General features: G+C 51.2%; 2 protein-coding genes across 2 annotated transcripts; both read left to right on the top strand.

The window, feature by feature from the left end:
- The first annotated feature begins 4,427 nt into the window (after positions 1-4,427).
- Positions 4,428-9,101, top strand: LOC139181499 (melanoma-associated antigen 4-like). The gene is made up of 6 exons (XM_070785026.1): positions 4,428-4,714; positions 5,638-5,729; positions 6,077-6,155; positions 6,224-6,499; positions 6,624-6,769; positions 8,893-9,101. Exons 1-6 carry the CDS (start codon positions 4,428-4,430, stop codon positions 9,099-9,101), a joined length of 1,089 nt encoding a protein of 362 aa, XP_070641127.1.
- Positions 9,102-13,673: 4,572 nt separating this feature from the next.
- Positions 13,674-15,273, top strand: LOC139181008 (heat shock transcription factor, X-linked member 3-like). The gene is made up of 2 exons (XM_070783675.1): positions 13,674-14,233; positions 14,627-15,273. Exons 1-2 carry the CDS (start codon positions 13,751-13,753, stop codon positions 15,161-15,163), a joined length of 1,020 nt encoding a protein of 339 aa, XP_070639776.1. The 5' UTR covers positions 13,674-13,750; the 3' UTR covers positions 15,164-15,273.
- Positions 15,274-20,003: the final 4,730 nt, after the last annotated feature.

Here is a 20,003-nt window from a genome sequence, read left to right on the forward strand (position 1 = left end):
AACATATGGAGGCTGAACAACACACTGCTGAATAACCAATAAATCACAGAAGAATTCAAAAAAGAAATCAAAATATGAATAGAAAGAAATGAAAATGAAAACACAACAGCGCAAAACCTGTGGGACACTGTAAAAGCAGTGCTAAGGGGAAAGTTCACAGCAATACAGGCATACCTCAAGAAAAAAGAAAAAAGTCAAGTAAATCACCTAACTCTACACCTAAAGCAACTAGAAAAGGAAGAAATTAAGAACCCCAGGATTAGTAGATGGAACGAAATCCTAAAAATTAGGGCAGAGATAAATGCAAAAGAAACAAAAGAGACCAGAGCAAAAATCAACAAAGCCAAAAGCTGGTTCTTTGAGAGGATAACTAAAATTGACAAACCATTAGCCAGACTCATCAAGAAACAAAGGGAGAAAAATCAAATCAATAAAATTAGAAATGAAAATGGAGAGATCACAACAGACAACACAGAAATACAAAGGATCATAAGAGACTACTATCAGCAATTATATGCCAATAAAATGGACAACTTGGAAGAAATGGACAAATTCTTAGAAAAGTACAACTTCCCAAAACTGGACCAGGAAGAAATAGAAAATCTTAACAGACCCATCAGAAGCATGAAAATTGAAAATGTAATCAGATTTCTTCCAGCAAACAAAAGCCCAGGTCCAGACAGCTTCACAGCTGAACTCTACCAAAAATTTAGAGAAGAGCTAACATCTATTCTACTCAAACTCTTCCAGAAAATTTCAGAGGAATGTACACTTCCAAACTCACTCTATGAGGCCACCATCACCCTAACACCAAAGCTTGACAAAGATGCCACACACAAAAATAAAACTACAGGCCAATATCTCTGATGAACATAGATGCAAAAATCTTTAACAAAATTCTAACAATCAGAATCCAACAACACATTGAAAAGATTATACATCTTGACCAAGTGGGCTTTATCCCAGGAATGCAAGGATTCTTCAATATCCACATATCAGTCAATGTAATACACCACATTAACAAATTGAAAAATAAAAGCCATATAATTATCTCAATAGATGCAGAGAAAGCCTTTGACAAAATTCAACATCCATTTATGATAAAAACTCTCCAGAAAGCAGGAATAGAAGGAACGTACCTCAACGTAATAAAAGCTATATATGACAAACCCACAGCAAACATTATCCTCAATGGTGAAAAATTGAAAGCATTTCCCTTAAAGTCAGGAACAAGACAAGAGTCCCCAATTACACCACTACTATTCAACATAGGTTTGGAAGTTTTGGCCACAGCAATCAGAGCAGGAAAAGAAATAAAAGGAATCCAAATTGGAAAAGAAGTAAAACTCACTGTTTGCAGGTGACATGATCCTCTACATAGAAAACCCTAAAGACTCCACCAGAAAATTACTAGAACTAATCAATGAATATAGTAAAGTTGCAGGATATAAAATCAACACACAGAAATCCCTTGCATTCCTATACACTAATAATGAGAAAATAGAAAGAGAAATTAAGGAAACAATTCCATTCACCACTGCAACAAAAAGAATGAAATACTTAGGAATATATCTACCTAAAGAAAGAAAATACCTATATACAGAAAACTATAAAGCATTGGTGAAAGAAATCAAAGAGGACACTAATAGATGGAGAAATATACCATGTTCATGGATCAGAAGAATCAATATAGTGAAAATGAGTATACTACCCAAAGCAATCTATAGGTTCAATGCAATCCCTATCAAACTACCAACGGTATTTTTCTCAGAGCTAGAACAAATAATTTCACAATTTGTATGGAAATACAAAAAACCTCGAATAGCCAAAGCAATCTTGAGAAAGAAGAATGGAACTGGAGGAATCAACCTGCCTGACTTCAGGCTCTACTACAAAGCCATAGTCATCAAGACAGTATGGTACTGGCACAAAGACAGAAATGTAGATCAATGGAACAAAGTAGAAAGCCCAGAGATAAGTCCATGCACCTATGGACAACTTATCTTTGAAAAAGGAGGCAAGAATATACAATGGAGAAAAGACAATCTCTTTAACAAGTGGTGCTGGGAAAACTGGTCAACCACTTGTAAAAAAATGAAACTAGAACACTTTTTAACACCATACACAAAAATAAACTCAAATGGATTAAAGATCTAAATGTAAGACCAGCAACTATAAAACTCCTAGAGGAGAACATAGGCAAAACACTCTCCGACATAAATCATAGCAGGATCCTCTATGACTCACCTCCCAGAATATTGGAAATAAAAGCAAAAATAAGCAAATGGGACCTAATTAAAATTAAAAGCTTCTGCACAACAAAGGAAACTATAAGCAAGGTGAAAAAACAGCCTTCACAATGGGAGAAAATAACAGCAAGTGAAGTAACAGACAAATAGTTAATCTCAAAAATATACAAGCAACTCCTGCAGCTCAATTCCAGAAAATAAACGACCCAATAAAAAAATGGGCCAAAGAACTAAACAGACATTTCTCCAAAGAAGACATACAGATGGCTATCAAACACATGAAAAGATGCTCAACATCACTCATTACCAGAGAAATGCAAATCAAGACCACAATGAGGTACCATTTCACGCCAGTCAGAATGGTTGCTATGCAAAAGTCTACAAGCAGTAAATGCTGGAGAGGGTGTGGAGAACAGGGAACCCTCTTACACTGTTGGTGGGATTGCAAACTAGTACAGCCACTATGGAGAACAGTGTGGAGATTCCTTAAAAAACTGGAAATAGAACTGCCTTATGACCCAGCAGTCCCTCTGCTGGGCATACACACCGAGGAAACCAGAATTGAAAGAGACACGTATACCCCAGTGTTCATCACAGCACTGTTTATAATAGATAGGACATGGAAGCAACCTAGATGCCCATCAGCAGATGAATGGATCAGAAAGCTGTGGTACATATACACAATGGAGTATTACTCAGTCATTAAAAAGAATACATTTCAATCAGTTCTAATGAGGTCGATGAAACTGGAGCCTATTATACAGAGTGAAGTAAGCCAGAAAAAAAAAAAAAAACACCACTACAGTATACTAACACATATATATGGAATTTAGAAAGATGGTAATGATAACTCTGTATGCAAGACAGCAAAAGAGACACAAATGTATAGAACAGTCTTTTGGACTCTGTGGGAGAGGTCGAGGGTGGGATGATTTGGGAGAATGGCACTGAAACATGTGTAATATCATATGTGAAATGAATCGCCAGTCCAGTTCCAATGCCTGATACAGGATGCTTGCAGTTGGTGCACTGGGATGACCCAGAGGAATGGTATGGGGAGGGAGTTATTAGGAGTGTTCAGGATATGGAACACGTGTACACCATGGCGAAATCATGTTGATGTATCGTAAAACCAATACAATATTGTAAAGTAATTAGCCTCCAATTAAAATAAATAAATTTATATATCAAAAATTTTTCAACATCAAAAAAAAAAAAAAAAAAAAAAAACCACAACTCGTCCCCAACTGAAATATCTGGGCATCCCGGTCTGGGCTGTCAGGCTGAGACTCCACACCTGCTCACTTCCTCAGTGAACTCAGGGAGTCATAGGCTTGGTCTGTGGGACACATTCTCTGGTGGGCAGAGGGAGGTGCCCATGTCCTGTGAAGACTCGAGATGAGGGTCTTCTCTAGGGTCCCCAGGGGATGCTTGTGCCTCCCTCCTGAGAGCCCTGGGGGACCAGGGAGCATGGCATTCAAATTTAACCTCATTGATCCTGATGGGAGGGGAGAAGTGAGGGCTTGGGTCAGGTTCCCAGGTTAAGGTCAGCAGAGTAAAGGAACCCAGCTGTGTTAGGAGTCAAGGTAGAACCCTCAGAGGGTCTCTGTGACACCAGGATTTCCAAGTCATCAATTGTCTCAGCCCAGGGAGACCCTGGCAGAGTTGTAGGAATTAGCCCCTTACTCTCACTTGCCTCTCAGGAGTCCTGGCTGGGGAGGGCCTGGTTCTAAGGGGAACAAGGTCAGGGACAGAGGGTTGTGCTCAGACCTGCTGAGAGTCAAAGTGAAGAGCAGAAGGAGGGTTGAAGAATGTCCAAGGCATCATCTCAGCTCTGGGAATCCCTGAGCATGGAGCCCTGATGTCGTGTCTGCAGACTCCTCTGGCTGGGGGTCCCACTGAAGTGATGGCCTTGGTGTGAGGGTCCCGTCTCTGGTCAACACAAGGGGCATACCTGGACATGTCAGGGCTCAAGATGAGGACCTTGATGGAGGACACAAGGAATCCCACAGGTCCCAGAACCTGCTGTCATGCCAAGGGTGACTCTGGTGGGGACGTGAGTATCAGGTCTCAGAGACACTGGAGACTTGATATAAGGGGTGAGGCCTCAGAGACTGGAGGGGAGAGTCTTAGGTTCTGAAGCAGTTTAGGTGAGGACCCTGAGGGAGGACTGAGGGGATGCTGGACCCCAATCAGAGGAGACCAAGGGAAGCCGGTCCCTGCTGTCAGTCCTTGGTGGCCCTGGGTTACGATGAGCTCATTAGACATCCTGACATCCTGCCAGACTTCCTGGCATCCAGGTCTCAGACTGGGGACCTCACATATGTGGCAAGGCTTCAGGTGGGCCAATTCCCAGGTCTGGTGGGGTGTCAGGTTGAGGACCCTGAGAAGGAACTAGAGGACCCTGAACCCCAATCAGAGGACACCTCAGAGAAGCTCATCTCTGTCGTCAGTCCAGGGCAATTGTGGGGATAGGATGAGTGCAACAGGCATGGTCTGATTTCCTGACATCTGGGTCTTGGAGAGATGAGACCCTGGTATAAGGGGCTGGGCTTCAGATGGGGAGAGGCGAGAATCCCAGGTCCTGCCCAGAGGTAAGGTGAGGTGCCTGAAAGAGGACAGAGGAGACCCTGAGTGAGGACCAATGGAACCCCGCAGGTCTCCACACCTATAGTCGGCCCTGGGAGAGCTTGGTGTGAGAAGAGCACATTAGGCCTGTCTGAATTCCTGACATGGGGGTCTCAGAGGACTGGGGACCTCGTGAAAGCAGTGAGGTCTCAAAATGGCAGATGGGACAATCCTGGGCCCTGCTGGAGTCCAGGCTCCGTGCAAGGAATGACAGAGGTGGTTAGACCTTAAGACAGGGAGGTATCCTTGCCTTTGATGGGGATCTTGGAGGCCCCATAGCAGGATGAGCGTTTTCCTGACCTATGGCTTAGGGACCTCAGGATCTGAGGTGTTCGGGCAGAGGGGGCAGTGTTCAGGTCTGCAGAGGGTATACTCTACAGATCCGGAGGGATAACTGAGTAGACTCCTGTCCTGTCCCTGTGGTCAGTTTTTGGAGGCCAGGAAGGACATGAGGAGGAGCTGAGGACCGGGTATCTCCCCAACCTAGAACCCACAGGAAGCCCTGGGCAAGTGTGGCCACACATGGGGCCCATCAGCACTTTCTGCTCAGACTAGGGTCTTGTTCTGAGTTTCCCTGCAGGCCCCCAAAGGGGAGGGACCAGGTTGTGCCAGGGGAAAGGTGAGCACTACAAGGAAGCCCTGAGGGGACCTCACCCCACAACTGGGGGGACTTCACAGAGTCCACCCCACCTACCAGCATGGAAGGCCCAGAGATATGTCTCAGTCTACCCCTGAGGTGTCCCCTCCATGTCTCTCACAGGAGCTCCAGGAAACAGGAGGTGAAGCAGAGGTCTGAGGCCCGTGTTCTGAGGTCAGAGATCAGAGGAGATCCAGGCAGTGCCAGGAGTCAAGGTGAGGAGGGTGTCGTGAGTGTGCACCAGGGGCTCCCCTTCCCAGAACAGAGGGAAACCACAAAGCCCATATTCCCACACCTGGTCATCTCAGGAACTTCCAGCTGTTCTGACTGCACCCTGGGGAGACATTGCCCTTCCTCCTTCAGGTAGCCAGGTGTCTGGCCGTCCAGGAAGAGTACCCCTGTGAAGCTCGAGATCACCCCTCAAGAGGAGACCTGTAAGTGGCCTGTGTCAGACTGCCCAGGGTGCGTTTCTCAGGTCAGGCCGCTCACACCCCCTCTGTCCTTCAGGCACATGGTTTGCGTCTATCCCTCTGCCTCACTCCTGTCTGTGGTTTGGTCCCAGGCATTGCGCTCAGGATCAAGATGAGTGAGCTGAGCAAACTTGAAGAAGACCTTCAAGACCCAGGGGAGGCCGAGGCCAGGTAGAGGGGCAGTCCCTGTGGTCTGAGGTGGAGGAAGGCTGCAGCCCCCTCAGCCTTCTCTCCCTCAGTCTCCTCCTCAGCCCTGTGGAGGCCTTGCCCCAAGAAGCTCTTAAGGAGATGATGGCTAACCTGTTTAAGTTCATGCTCCTCAAGTATTGTGCCAAGGAGCTGAACTCCAAGACCGAAATACTGAATATGATCCTCACGGATAACCAGGACCACATACCTGTGGTCTTCCATAAAGTCGCCCAGTGCTTGCAGTTGGTCTTTGGCATGGCAGTGAAGGAGGTGTACCCCAGGGAGCACATCTACATCTTGGTCCCCACCCTGGGCCTCACCGAGTGGTGGGCAGAGCCTGCCAAAGGCCGGGCTCCTGCTGCTGGTCCTCAGCCTGATCATCCAAAATGGAGACTTCACCCCTGAGGATGTGGTCTGGGAAACACTCAGCAGGATGGGGGTGTGTCCCAGGAGGGAGCACTCCATCTTTGGGGAGCCCAGGGAGCTGTTGACCCATGTGTGGGTGTGGGAGGGTTACCTGGAGTACCGGCAGGTGCCTGACAGCAACCTTGCTCGCTATGAGTTCCTGTGGCATCCCTGGGCCTATGCAGAGACCAGCAAGTGGTTAGTCACATAGTATCTGCTTAGGGACAATGAAAGGATTTCCAGGGTCTTCCCACCTCTATTTGCAGAGGCTGTGAGGGAAGAGGAAGAGGGTCCCTGGGCCAGAGCAGCAGCCAGGTGATCCTTCTGTCTGTGACTGAAGAGGGAGCAGTCAGCCTTCTCAGTAGTGAGGGCCCGGGTCAGTTGGGGTACCCAGTGTGTAGCACTTTTGGGTTCCTGTTCTCTACGATGACATGGAAATTCATCTCTGTTTTCTTTAGGAATTGTTCAAATTTTTTTTTTTCCAGCTGAAAACTTAATAAATTTCAATATCTAACTTTGTGAACGGCATTGATCACACTTGTATTTGTACGTACCCAGTTTAAGGGCCAGAGTTTTGCTGTTTTGTAAAAGAGATTGGAAACTCTCCCATTATTTTGTGAACCTGAGCAATGTAACATGGATTGGAATTACAATTAGTTTGCACAGGTGAACTTACTTAGCAGTATACTGTTGGTGGAAGAATCAGAAAAAAAAATATTGTAGTGATCTTTCTTCTTATACTTTTAGCCTGTTCTTTTCTACAGCTAAGCCATGTCTGTTTAGTTGGATTTTGCTGGATATTATTTAAGAATGCAGGAGAAAATTGATGAGATTAATAAGCCCCCATGATCCCTGGCTCATTTATTCCACAGACCTTTATGGAGCCTGTGTTCTGTGGAAGGTCTTATGTTAGCAGTGGGGACACTGGGAGAAGCAGGACACCCCCATACCTAGAGTGGGAGTCTAAAGTCACTCTGAGGGCCCAAGGCCATCTCCAGGCAGCTGAGTTCTTGCTAACTCACCTGCCACTCCTCACCCTCTTTGGCTAAAACAGCATCTTTTATACAAAAGTTTACAAAGTCTGGTGACTGAAGAGGGGCCCCCATGTGAAGGTGAGTGGTTCCCTGTGCTCCCCTATGGTCATGGGTGCAGCAGGCCCCATCCAGCATCTGTGCTGGGACTGCAGCCTTCTCTCAAGGGTTAAGGAGGCCCCCTACTGAGTGAGGATGAGAGGGTCCAGGCACGACAGAACAGAGGGTCCCAAAGAATACACTCCACTCCTACTGGGCATCCTGGGGGACCTAGTCTGGGTTGGCAGGCTGAGACCCCACGCCCCCTCACTTTCTCAGTGAACTCAGGGATTCAGAGGCTTGGAATTTGTGGTGCAGTCACAGATGGGCAGACAGAGGGGCCCACATCCTGCGGAGACTCGAGGAGACTGGGGGTCCCCAGGGGATGCATGTACTGCCCTCCTGACAGCCCTGGGGGACTGGGGTAATGGCGTCCAGATGTGACATCACTGATCCCAATGGGAGGGAAGAAGTGAGGGCCTGGGTCATGTGCCCAGGTTCAGGTCAGCAGAGTGAAGGAATCCAGCTGTGCTATGAGTCAAGGTAGAACCCTGAGGTGGGCTCTGGGACCCCAGGACATCCAGGATGTCAGTGCTATCGGACCCTGGGTCCCCAGCAGTGTTGTGGGAATAAGCCCCCTACTCCCGCTTGCCTCTAAGGGGTCCTGGCTGGGGAGGGCCTGGTTCTAAGGGGAACAATGTCAGGGTGAGAAGGTGGTGCCCAGACCTACTGAGAGTCAAAGTGAAGAGCAGGAGGTTTGAGGACGGCCGGGTACATCCTCCCAGCTCTGGGAAACCCTGGGCATGGAACCCTGATGTCATGTCCACAGACTGTCCTTAAGGGTCTCGGTGCAGTGGCGGCCTTGGTGTGAGGGTCCCACCTCTGATCAACACAAGGGGCATTCCTGGAAGTGCTAGGGCTCAAGATGAGGACCTTGAGAGAGGACACAGGGAACCCTGCAGGTCCCAGGACCTGCTGTCAGCCTAGGGCAATTCTGGTGGCTGCATAAGCACAAGGTCTCAGGGACATTGGAGAATTTACATAAGGGGCGGGACCTCATAGACTGGTGATGAGATTCTTGGGTTCTGAAAGAGTTTAGGTGAGGACCCTGAGGGAGAACTTAGGGGACCCCTCAAGAGGAGACTTAAGTTGCCTGTGTCAGACCATCCTGGGTGCGTTTCTCAGCCAAGGCCCATGGTCCCGATCTGTTCCCTGCATCACTCCTGTCTATGGTTTGATCCTAGGAATCAGGCTTGTGGTCGAGATGAGTGACCTGAGTAAGCCAAGCAAGACCAAGGAAGATCTTCAGGACCCAGGAGAGGCTCAAGGCCCTGTGGAGGTGCAGCTCTTGGGGGCTGAGGTGGGGGAGGCTGAATCCCCCTTGGCCTCCTCTGAACCTGGGGAGGGCAGCCACTCTGCCTGCTATGAGTTCCTGTGGGGTCCGCAAGCCTAGGCGGAGACCAGCAAGTGGCAAGTCATGGTGTTTCTGTTCAGAGTCAACCAAAGACAGGGGGCCTTCCCACCCTTGTCTGCAGTGGTGGCAAGGAAGGAGGAAAAGGGGGCCTGAGTCAGAGCAGCAGCCAGGTGATCTTTCCCTCTGTGATTGAAGACGGAGCAGTCAGCCTTCAGAAGTGAGGGCCAGGGCCAGTTGAGGGAACCTCTGTGTAGCATCTTTGGGTTCCTGTTCTCTACGATGACATGGAGATTCATCTCTGTTTTCTTTAGAAAATTTCCAAACTTTGATAGTTTAAGAGAAGGCTGATACCGCTGCTGCTAAGTTGCTTCAGTCATGTCCAACTCTGTGCAACTCCATATATGGCAGCCTACCAGGCTCCCCATCCCTGGGATTCTCCAGGTAAGAATACTGGAATGGGTTGCCATTTCCTTCTCCAATGCATGAAAGTGAAAAGTAAAAGTGAAGTCCTTCAGTCGTGTTCAACTCCTAGCGACCCCATGGACTGCAGCCTACCAGGTTCCTCCATCCGTGGGATTTTCCAGGCAAGAGTACTGGAGTGGGTTGCCATTGCCTTCTCTGGACAGAAGGCTGCTGCTGCTACTGCTAAATCACTTCAGTCGTGTCCAACTCTGTGTGACCCCATAGACGGCAGCCCACTAGGCTCCCCCATCCCTGGGATTCTCTAGGCAAGAACACTGGAGTGGGTTGCCATTTCCTTCTCCAATGCATGAAAGTGAAAAGTGAAAGGGGAAGTCACTCAGTCGTGTCTGACTCTTCGCGACCCCATGGACTGCAGCTCACCAGGCTCCTCCATCCATGGGATTTTCCAGGCAAGAGTACTGGAGTGGGTTGTAAAAGAGATTGGACACTCTTCCATTTTGATTTGTGACCCTGAAAGGGATACATTGGAATTGGAATTAGAACTGTTTTGGAGATGTGAGCTTACTTAACAGCAATATTGATGGGTGAGATTTAGACAATAATAAAGGTGATCATAGTAAATTCATGTTTTTGTCCTTTTGAGGTATCATTTTCAAAAACTAAATTATCTCTTTTTACTTTGATTTGTCTGGGTTATTTAAGGAGGTAACAGGCAATTAATCTGAGCTCCTACCCACTGGCTCATTGATTCCGAAGACCTTTACAGAGCCTCTGCTCCCTGAAAGGCCATGTTAGCAGTGAGGACACTAGGAGAAGCAGGACAACCCCCACTCCTAGAGCAATGGTCTAGGAGCCAGAGTCACAGAAGTAAGTTGAAGAGTCGTCCTCTAGTCCCACAGAACAAGTCAACACGGGGCAGGGCAGTGGGGCTCCAGGAGGAGCAACCCGGGGTTAGTGTCTGAGCCAGGTCACTTTGGGGCTTTGGAAAGCTGGGTTCCTTCTGGGAGGGGTGATTTTGATGAGGCTGGATGGTGGCACCCCTCAGTATTGCATTGTGTCTTAGGGGTGATGGGAAAGTCTGAAAGGGATCATTGCTGTGAGGTGTCCTTTTGCATCTTGGATAAACCCCAGAGACATCTCCTTCTGGGGCAGGAAGGAAGGGGTCCTGGCTCTTGGCACATTGCTATTGACCACAGGGGTAAAGGATGTGTTTTCCACCCATATCTGCAAGGAATCCTGGAGAACTTTGGTCACACTCCCTTTGAAGTGATGCCCAAGCAATCCATGAACTACCCTCTCTTTCCTGGTACCAGGGATCCAGAACGTAAGGTGTTAATGAGCTTTAAATTATCTCATTTTTTAATTGGCCATTAATCAACGACCTGATCTTTGTTGGGGCTGCAATGAAGGAATATAATGGTTTGGATGGAAGACAGGCTGGGACAGAGACAAAGAGTGGTTCTTGCTTTTCCTGGAGCAGCTTTTTCCTGCTGGAACACTCCTCAACAACCAAATTTAACAGGCGCTCTAACTGGAAATGGGGCTTCTGGGGTACCTCAAAGGTTAAAAACCTGCTTGCATTGTGGGAGACCTGGGTTTTAGCCCTGGGTCAGGAAGATCGCCTGGAGAAGGGCATGGCAACCCACTCCAGTATTCCTGCCTGGAGAATCGCAAGGACAGAGGACACTGGTGGTTTACAGTCCATGGAATCTCAAAGAATTGAACACAACTGAGCTAATAACACTATGGTCCACTATGGTCTAACTGGAAAAGTTAACTAGTTTTATATATGAATCATCATGTTTGGCTGATTAGCTGTTCCACATCCTATTGAAGTGCATATTCTCGGACATGGCCTGGACCACAGACCAACCAACCCCTTCCCACAGTGGAGAGTGGAGGAGTGTCTGAAGGCAACAGTGTGAGAGATTCTTGCCCCACCATCACAGTGCCAACAGAGGCCAGGCCCTTCCAGATGCATCGCATCCCTCAGGTGCATCCTGCAGCCCAACACATGGGGCTCCTCACACTAGCCGCAGTGAGGGTGGGGAGTAGCTGGAGGGCCTCTGGGCTGGGGACTCCAATGTGGGGATGCCAAGGGCAGAGGCAGGAGAGTGAGGCTGAGAAAGGCAGGCCTTGGACATCATGAGTGCTTGTGTGTACACAACGCAAGTATCCTGAGCCATAGCTTAAAAAACTTGGTGCCACACAAACACACTGCCAGGGCCCACATGGTGCCTGAAGGAGGGGTACCAGAAAAGGCAGCTCCCTCAGAACACAGGGGGTGAGGAGGGGACCAGAGAGGGGGCAGGCAAGAATGGCCACCTAGCCAGGCTGCCACAAATACCACGGTCTTTGGTCCCCTTCAGAGGAGCCAACAGGGTCCCCCACTGATGATCACAGCCTTCAGGGTCGTGTCCCAGTCAGATGAACCTACCTAAAGGAATGTTTTGTCAACCTGTTTAACAGTGCAAAGGCAAGGGAGCAAACTCAGGTCGTGGCCTGCAAGCTCCATTCTAGCCTCCAGTCCTCAGGCTGAAAGGCCCCTGGGCAAGCCTCTTCCACACCCTCTTAGCTCTCCCCTTTCAGACACCAGGCAGTGGCCCTCACACAGGGCAAATGACTCCACTGAGTGGCAGAACTCCACTTTCTCTAGGGGGACAGTGCCCTAGGGTCCTCACACACTGGCCTCTCCAAGGTGCCAGTCTGTTCCCTACATGGTGATTTTGAAGAACAGTGGCCACAAAGGTCAGAGAAGAAACATCTCTAAACCCACTGCCCTATCACCCATGTGCACTGAAGACAGGTGACTTTCAATGGAGTTTTGTCCACTCCCACACATGGACACTCATCCATTTTCAAATACAGGTAGACGGGGGCTTCCTCTGGTGACATCTAGCTCAACAAGTCTGACATGTCTCTGGGAGTGAGCGTCTGTAAAGGAAGCCCCTTGAAAGGTGCCTAACCAGTGAGCCAACAAAATCATTTGATGTATCTGCCATCTAGGTAAGGGAGAACAAGTCCACAGTGGTGGTGGGGACAGGGGCAGGGGCGGAGAAGATCAGAGCTGGCCTCAGAGAGGACCAGTGAAATGTTTGTTTTCAATAGAACAGGCTGTACCTTGAGCCCCCAGTCAAGTCCTTCAAAGGGCAGGTACCCACAGACACCCAAGTTGGACATGGGAGGCCAGGATCAGGGGTAGCAGAAGCCCAATCAACCCATTTATGAAGGAAACAGTAATTTTGAGGCAGCCTCCGGGGAGGCTGAATTCGAGGCTCTGGGCAGGGGACAAGAAAAGCACACACACAGGTGTTCCAAAAGTGAGCACTCTAGGGCCAGGAGAGCAGTCTTTATGGGAAGAAATGGAAACTGAAGACAGCAGCCTATGATCTGCAGTGGGATGTTGTCTGGGGGTGGGCAGAGCTCGGGAGGCTGCAAACTCAGCAAAGCACATGGCTGTGCCCTCCCATGTGGCATCCTGGAGAGTCTTTGTCTCAGGTATTTGGGGAACAGTCAAGTGGAACTTGAGGCTGCTCACACTGTGCTCAAGCACAGCCCTACTCTGGGGAGAGCCCGACCTAGGGAGTGGAGGGGGCAGGACAACAGGACTCTGACTTTGGGGCCATCTGAGTAGGACAGACCCACCAGCAGCACCAGCCAGAAGACAACAAAGCCAGAAGAGGGGCAAGGCCAAGGCCATAGGGTGGGGAGGTGGGACCACCAACACAGGCTAGGCTAACCAGCCCACTAAGGATCCCATCTTCTGGGAGGGACAGTTGCCAGGGGCCCATCTGACCCCTGGGATCTCTCACAGTGGTAACTAAGCCAGGACTCGCCAGGGCCTGGCCCTTAAGCAAAAGCCAACCACAGGCCTGCCCGTTGGTAGGGAGGGGGTGAGGCCAGGGGCACATTTGTCAACCATACAGGGCCTAGTCCCCTGAAACAAGGCACCTGGCAGCAGACGGGAGCCTTTGCAGGCAACCTGAAACATACTTTTCTGTACTTTCAGAAAAGAGACCAGCTGGGGATCCATCTCTGTCCCCAGACCCCTCCCCCACACTGAGCCAGGGCTGCCTCTCCACATCACCTCTGTGACATCATGAAACAGTTAAGGAAGCTGACCACTTAATTGGCTGCCTGGCCCATGACCCAGATTCTAGAATCTCCAGAGAGTATTTATGGGGCACCCCGACCCTGGCCTGAGGCCCTTCTGCCCTGAGCATTCACTGCTGGGGTAGAGAATGCTCCTGAGCTAGACTGGCTCTATGGCTAGTCAGAGCTCCCACAAGGCACACACAGCCCCGCTGGCCCCACTAACTTGTGGGGAGCCTGCAGCAGGGGACCCCCATGATTCCTCCCCAGATCTAAATGTTGATTCAGGAGAGACTTTGGAGAAGCAGGGTGACCAACCCAAGAGCCCAGATCCAGGTCTCCATGACAATCTGCCCCCACAGGGCCCGAAGCCAGAAATGGCCAGCAAGGAAGAGAACAACACCTTCCTTGGGCTGTCCTTCCCCAGGAAGCTCTGGAGAATCGTGGAGGATGAGGCCTTCACCTCTGTGCGCTGGAACGATGAGGGAGACATGGTGGTCATTGAGGCAGATCTCTTCCAGACAGAGGTCCTCCAGCGCAGAGGTGCAGACCAGATCTTTGAGACAGACAGCATCAAGAGCTTCATCCGTGAACTGAACCTGTATGGTTTCAGTAAAATCTCCCCTTCGGATCACTCTGCAGGGAAGAAGATGATGGTAATGTAGAAAGTCCTTTTGGGGAGGCTAGACTAGATAAGCTGAGTGCTGGACGGGTTTCATTTCCCAGGGGAACGTTGTTCTCATGAGAGGGTGGTTAAGGAAAGAGGAGAACACAAGGTCTGTCTTGTTTCACCACCCACCTTAGACAGGATCCACAGGGGTGACTCCAGACCCTGAGCGGCCACTGAATGTCAGGGACCGCCAGTAACACCTCAAGTGAGGATGGCCCCAGGGGCACTCTAGGGAGCAACATGCTAGGGCCTCATAACCTTCCACAATGAAGAGATCTTGTCTCTATACATAGGCATGGCTGGGACGGTGGTGGGGAGGAGGGTGGCTAGGAAGGCCTCTTCTCCCCCTTGCTGTCTAAAGTGATTCGTTTTCTTTCAGATCTATCGCAACTCCAATTTTCAGAGAGACAAGCCTCTCCTCCTGCGGAACATCCCAAAGAGAAAGAAGCGAGCGGTGGCGACCAGACACTCTCCTCGACTCCACCACAACCAGTGCACCCAAGAGGTGGGCAAGAAAGTCCACAAGGGAACCCCACCTGCTCGCAGAACCCCCAGCCGGCGATCATTTGTGCTCTCTCACCTTTGGTCTATGGGCAGTGTAGCCAGGCGGGCCGGGGCAAACCATCTCCCCAGGGAGCAGGGTGGCCCCAGTGGAAAGGGCACATCCAGCAATACCACGTCTGCACCCCCAGCTACTTCTGGAAGGGGGAGTACAGGGCAAATGCCCGAGAGCCTCCCAGAGTACCCAGATTATGATTCAGTGATGGCTTTGTACAACACCTGTTACTCCCTCCTGACGGCAGCCCTTTCCTTCACGGCCCCAAACGAGGCCCCTGAGGCAGAGGAGGAGCAGGGAGAGTCCTCAGATCACACATGTGTACTCTGTGAGCAGGTCAAGGACAAACCCAATCCCTGACCTCTCAGGTTATTAGGGACACTCAAAAGTACTCTTGTCATAAAAAATTGATTTTTGGCTCTAATAAAGTGGAGCAAAACTACACAGGAGTAAATAAAGAATTGAATGAAAACTGCGAGTCTGTGTTCTTTGTCTGTCCATGCTATTCACACGGCGCCGGGTGAGCCAGATGAGGCTGGAAGCCCACGCCTCATGCAGGCTTCTGTCTGGTCCCCGTGGTCCCTTTTCATTGGAAGCAGCAGCATTTCACATGCTTGGCCAAGGGTCTGGCTCACTAGCCGAGTGCTGAGGCCAGCCAGGACAGGCTGGTCACTGCTCAGCAGACGGCCCAGCCGGGCTCCTGACCTTGGGGTTGTCACCTTCCCTGAGTCATGCACCCTGAAGCAGAAGGGACTTCTCCTTGGTCCCCCAACAATGCCACAAGTTTCTGCTCAGCAGCTGAGCATCTCCAGCTGTTGATCCAGGGGCCACCCCTCAAGAGGCTGACCAGAAAGCAGGGTCACCCCACCGGCCAAGGGCCTTGCAAACACATGACATCAAACCCAAAGACAAGTACAAGGTTTCCACAAAGTGAACACCAGCCCTTGTCACTCTGCCCTCACAGGTGTATTTAGGAGCCTGTCTTTGGATGTGAGGCAGCCAGGCACCGCATCCAACACACATGCTTTATGAGCCAAGGGACACATTAGAGCAGGGCAAGGGTCACCTGCAAGGACAAACCACGGCCTGTTTCTGGGCCTGTGGGCCTCTCTGCCTGCCAGAGGCCTCACTGGCTGCTCACGCTCAGCCCCGCCCCTAGCCTTCCCCCATCACCCCCGGACACTGTTTGGACATCAGGGAGTTTGAACCAGAACAGAGAGGGGAAAACACTAACCAGTTTCATAACAACACATTTCTCTCAACCACCCAGACCCAGCAGGGCCAAAACGAGTGGCGATGCCATCTTATCATAAAGGTCAAAGTCCTGGAGACTCATGCTGAGTCCTGAGCTGCACCACATGAGGGGTATCCCAGACCCCCAACCCGCACCAAGTTGGCATCACACCCCAGGGTGGGGCTGATTGAGACAGAACCAGATGGGCACGTCCAGGAAGCAGTGGTGACTGGACAGTGTCACCATGTACAGGTGTCTTGGCCACCTTCCTCTCGAGAGCCCATCCTGGACAGGCCTCCTGCCCAAAGGGGATCAGGTGCTCGGGGATGTCCACCTGGAAGATGTCCTTCCCGCCCCTCCCAGGGACGGGCTGCAGCAGCCAGTGGGGCTTGGCGAGCACAGTCAGGTACTTCTGTCGAAGGTCAGGTAGCAGGGCTTGATTCTCCAGCTCCTCTACCTCATCGGCATCTAGGTTTTCTGGGCACAGCAAAGCGTCCCCAGTTTCCAGGAGACCTGTGTGCAAAGACAGGACACAGAAGGAGAACAAGGTGATTTAAAGTCATGCCTGCTAGAGACTAAGAGGAAACCCAAGGTGAAGCGGGTCCCCTGGATGAGCATTTTCAGATGGGCTCACCTTGGCGAAGGGAATTCGGTGCAAGGCCAAGCCAGGGAGGGAGTGAAATGAAAGGCAGAGGCCTGGTGCTCCATGAACCCACCTGGCCATGGCCAGTTCTCAGTCTGACCACTGCAGGCTGTAGGGACAGAGCAAGAGGGCTCCGGCAGGAGCCAGCAGGCATCAGGTCCCCAAGGGATTTACCAGCAGAGGGGTGTTGCTGTGGGGCCTCACCCCTGGGGAATCAGGGTACTTGCTCACGCCTGGCTGCTGGCAGTGTGGGTATTGAACCCAGGCTGGGTGCTTTACTGCCTCTCACGGTCTCTGCCAGGCACACAGACATACGTGAGGACACACACACACACACACACACACACACACACACACACACACACAAAGTGCATGTGCAGACCTAGACCCACCTCTGCTCAGAGCACAAATGGAGACTGAGGCCAGGGAGGTGGTCAGGCACCTCGTGCCATTGTCTCCCAGCCAAGTTACCCTCGCTGTCCCTCTGAAGAAATCTTAGCCTCCCCACCCCCCACAAACTGGTTCAACAGAAAACAAATGGACACAACCCGGCTGAGATCCAGGGCAGCACCGGGGGCCATGCAGGCAGCATGGGGCAGGGCCTCACTTGCCCATGATCACTGAGGCTGAACTTGTCCCCATCCCGCAGCAAGGCCTGGATCTGGGCGAGGCTCATCCTCAGCCTCTGCCCCAGCAGCTCCCTCCAGGCCACATCCACCCAGTCCCAGTGTGCTATGTGGATGGCCAGGGTACAGTGCCAGTGGTCATGTAACACGGGCCGCCATTGCCTCTCCAGGGGCTTGACACCATTTAAGATGAAACCCACTTAAGGCTGTCAGGACAGACAGCTGAACTTCACCTCCCAGGGTTCCAAGGGCTTCACGTGGCTGTGGATACACAGAACCACAAAGGTCAGGAGCCTGACCCAGCAGCCTCCAAACTCACAGGCCTGGGCCGGACCTCCGCTCTACATGCCCGAGCATCCTCCAAGCCTGCTGACACAGAATGTGTGTGTGTGGGGGGGTGGTCAGAGAGGTCTGGCTTTTTCCATCTGTCTCCATGGGGTCCACTGATGGGAGGGTTGTGCCCCAGAATACCCGTCCTTCACATGCAGTCTGTGGGGAAGTCAGCAAGGAGGGCAGGACAGCAAGAGAGAGGCACATGGTGAGTTCCAAGACAGAGGGCACCAAAACACTAGGAGCACTGAGGAGGGAGGCTTCACTGGCTTCACAGTGCAGTGGGCAGGTTTTGGTCCTCTCCAGCATAGATGGGCACTGTCCTGGGCTTAGCTTACACCACCCCCAGCCCCTACCCCACCCCTCAGCTCCTGGGCCCATCCCTGCCCACGCTCTGCAGATCTACCATCTTAGACCAGGGTTGATGAGGGCAGATCTGTGCTAACCAACCTGGCTTCTGTCCTGGGGCTGCCCTGGACCTCAGACAGCCTTGCCAGGTATCTTCCCCATGCTTTTGGGAGCCACCTTCCTTGCAGCCCTTCCCACACCACGGCCTCCACTGTTATCAGATGCCCTGGCCCCTGCCCAGAGCCTAGAGAAAGAACAAAGAGAAGGAACCTCTGGGATGGGTGTGCTCCCTGTACTTGCCAAAGTCTGGGACAGCACCACGCAGGGAAATACAGAATTCAAATAACCCGCTAGGTTACTGTCACCTCGTTTGACACCTGAGGAGGCACTGAAGGATAGAGAGATACCCCATAACTGCAAGGGACCTGACCACATGCACCTCTGTCCTCACTTCTTTCCTTATACCTGGAAGGGGGTCCCTGCTCACTGGAGGGGGTTGGAGGCAGAGGAGCAGAGGCGCTGGCCTGAACCTGAGCAGGGTCTCAGCACCTGGCTGGAAGCCTCTGTTTCCATGTGGCTGTGAGGACGGGGACACGGTCCCGGAAGCACCCAGCCCAGAGCCTCCGGGGCATTTCCTTCCCCGAGCACAGCAGAGATGCAGTTCTCACAGGCCCACAAGGCCCCACATGATCTGGCTCCCACCCTGGCGGCCTGCTCTCCTCGACCCTGGATTTACCCCTGGTTGCCATGAAGGCTGTCCATCCTTGGAACATTCCATTGTGTTCCTTCCTGAGAGCCTTTGTAGGGTGTGAGGAATCACATTGTGTCCCCTCAGAGTCAGGTGCTGGAGTCTCAATCCCAAGTACCTCGGTGTGATGTTACATACAAAGAAAAAGTCTTCACAGAGCTGATGGGGGTCAAGTGAGCTCAATAGGATGGATCCTCCTCTAACAGGATGGCTGTCCCCATACAAAGGACATATTTAGAGACAGACTGGCACACAGGAGAACCGGGGTGAAGAGGAAGGTGGAGATCTTCAAGCCCAGACATGACCACCATGGCCAGCAATGCCCGGAAGTGAGGGGGGAAGAGATGTGACAGACTCTCTCCACAGCCCTCATGAGAGCCAACGTCAGCCAACACCTCAACCTCGGCTGCTGGCCTCCTGAACCAACAAGGTTCATACTTTGAGCCACCAGGTGCCATCCTGATGCGACTGCCGGCAAATGAAGCCAGACGATCAGCCTTGCCCTGACATCTCTCTGCCAGGGAAATTGGGGCATGGGGGGATGTCTTCTCCAGTCCCAGGACCTTAGGTACACTCCTCCTCTTCTGCACAACTTCATGTGCATGTTTTCACCTCACACGGTGTCTGTTTACATCTCCCAGTTTCAGGGATCCAACAAGTTACTGATGCTTCCCCCTGATGGAAGGGAAGGGAAAACTCATTCTGCCAATACAGCCACTCAAGATGACCACACACTCACTGAAGAAACCATGCAGGAGGAGGCCTGGGGCAAAGAACACACACCTGAGGTACTGACACACACCAGCAAATGGCCTTCTGCAAAGGCATCCCCCGTTTCCACTCCAGCAACAACAGGCAAGGGTGTTATGTCCTCACACCCTGGCTGGCCCTGAGCATCATCATTTGGTTGAAACTTTGCCCACCTGCTGAGTGACAAAGGGTCACATTTTTCACTGGGTCTGGCTTGGTTCCCAGGTAGCCTGGCTGGCCCCTGGGCTTGGTCATTGCTATGTCTTCTACTAGGGTATGTGACTGGATCCCAGGCTTGCCAGTTTCCACCATTCAGTTTTTTAGCCAACTCATCCCCTCCTGGGTGCCTCCAAATCTCATCAGTGTGGGTGGAATCCCTGAGCAAAAAGGGGCTCAAGTACTTCTACCACTTGAAGCAGAGGGTGCCTGCTTGTTGGCCAGAGGAGAAAACACACTTCTGCCTGCTTGACTGGGCATCTTCACTTGCACGAGGACCAGAGGAACAGGAAGAAAATCATCAG

This window comes from Bos indicus, chromosome X, assembly GCF_029378745.1.
Source record: "Bos indicus isolate NIAB-ARS_2022 breed Sahiwal x Tharparkar chromosome X, NIAB-ARS_B.indTharparkar_mat_pri_1.0, whole genome shotgun sequence".
NCBI classification, from domain to species: domain Eukaryota; kingdom Metazoa; phylum Chordata; class Mammalia; order Artiodactyla; family Bovidae; genus Bos; species Bos indicus.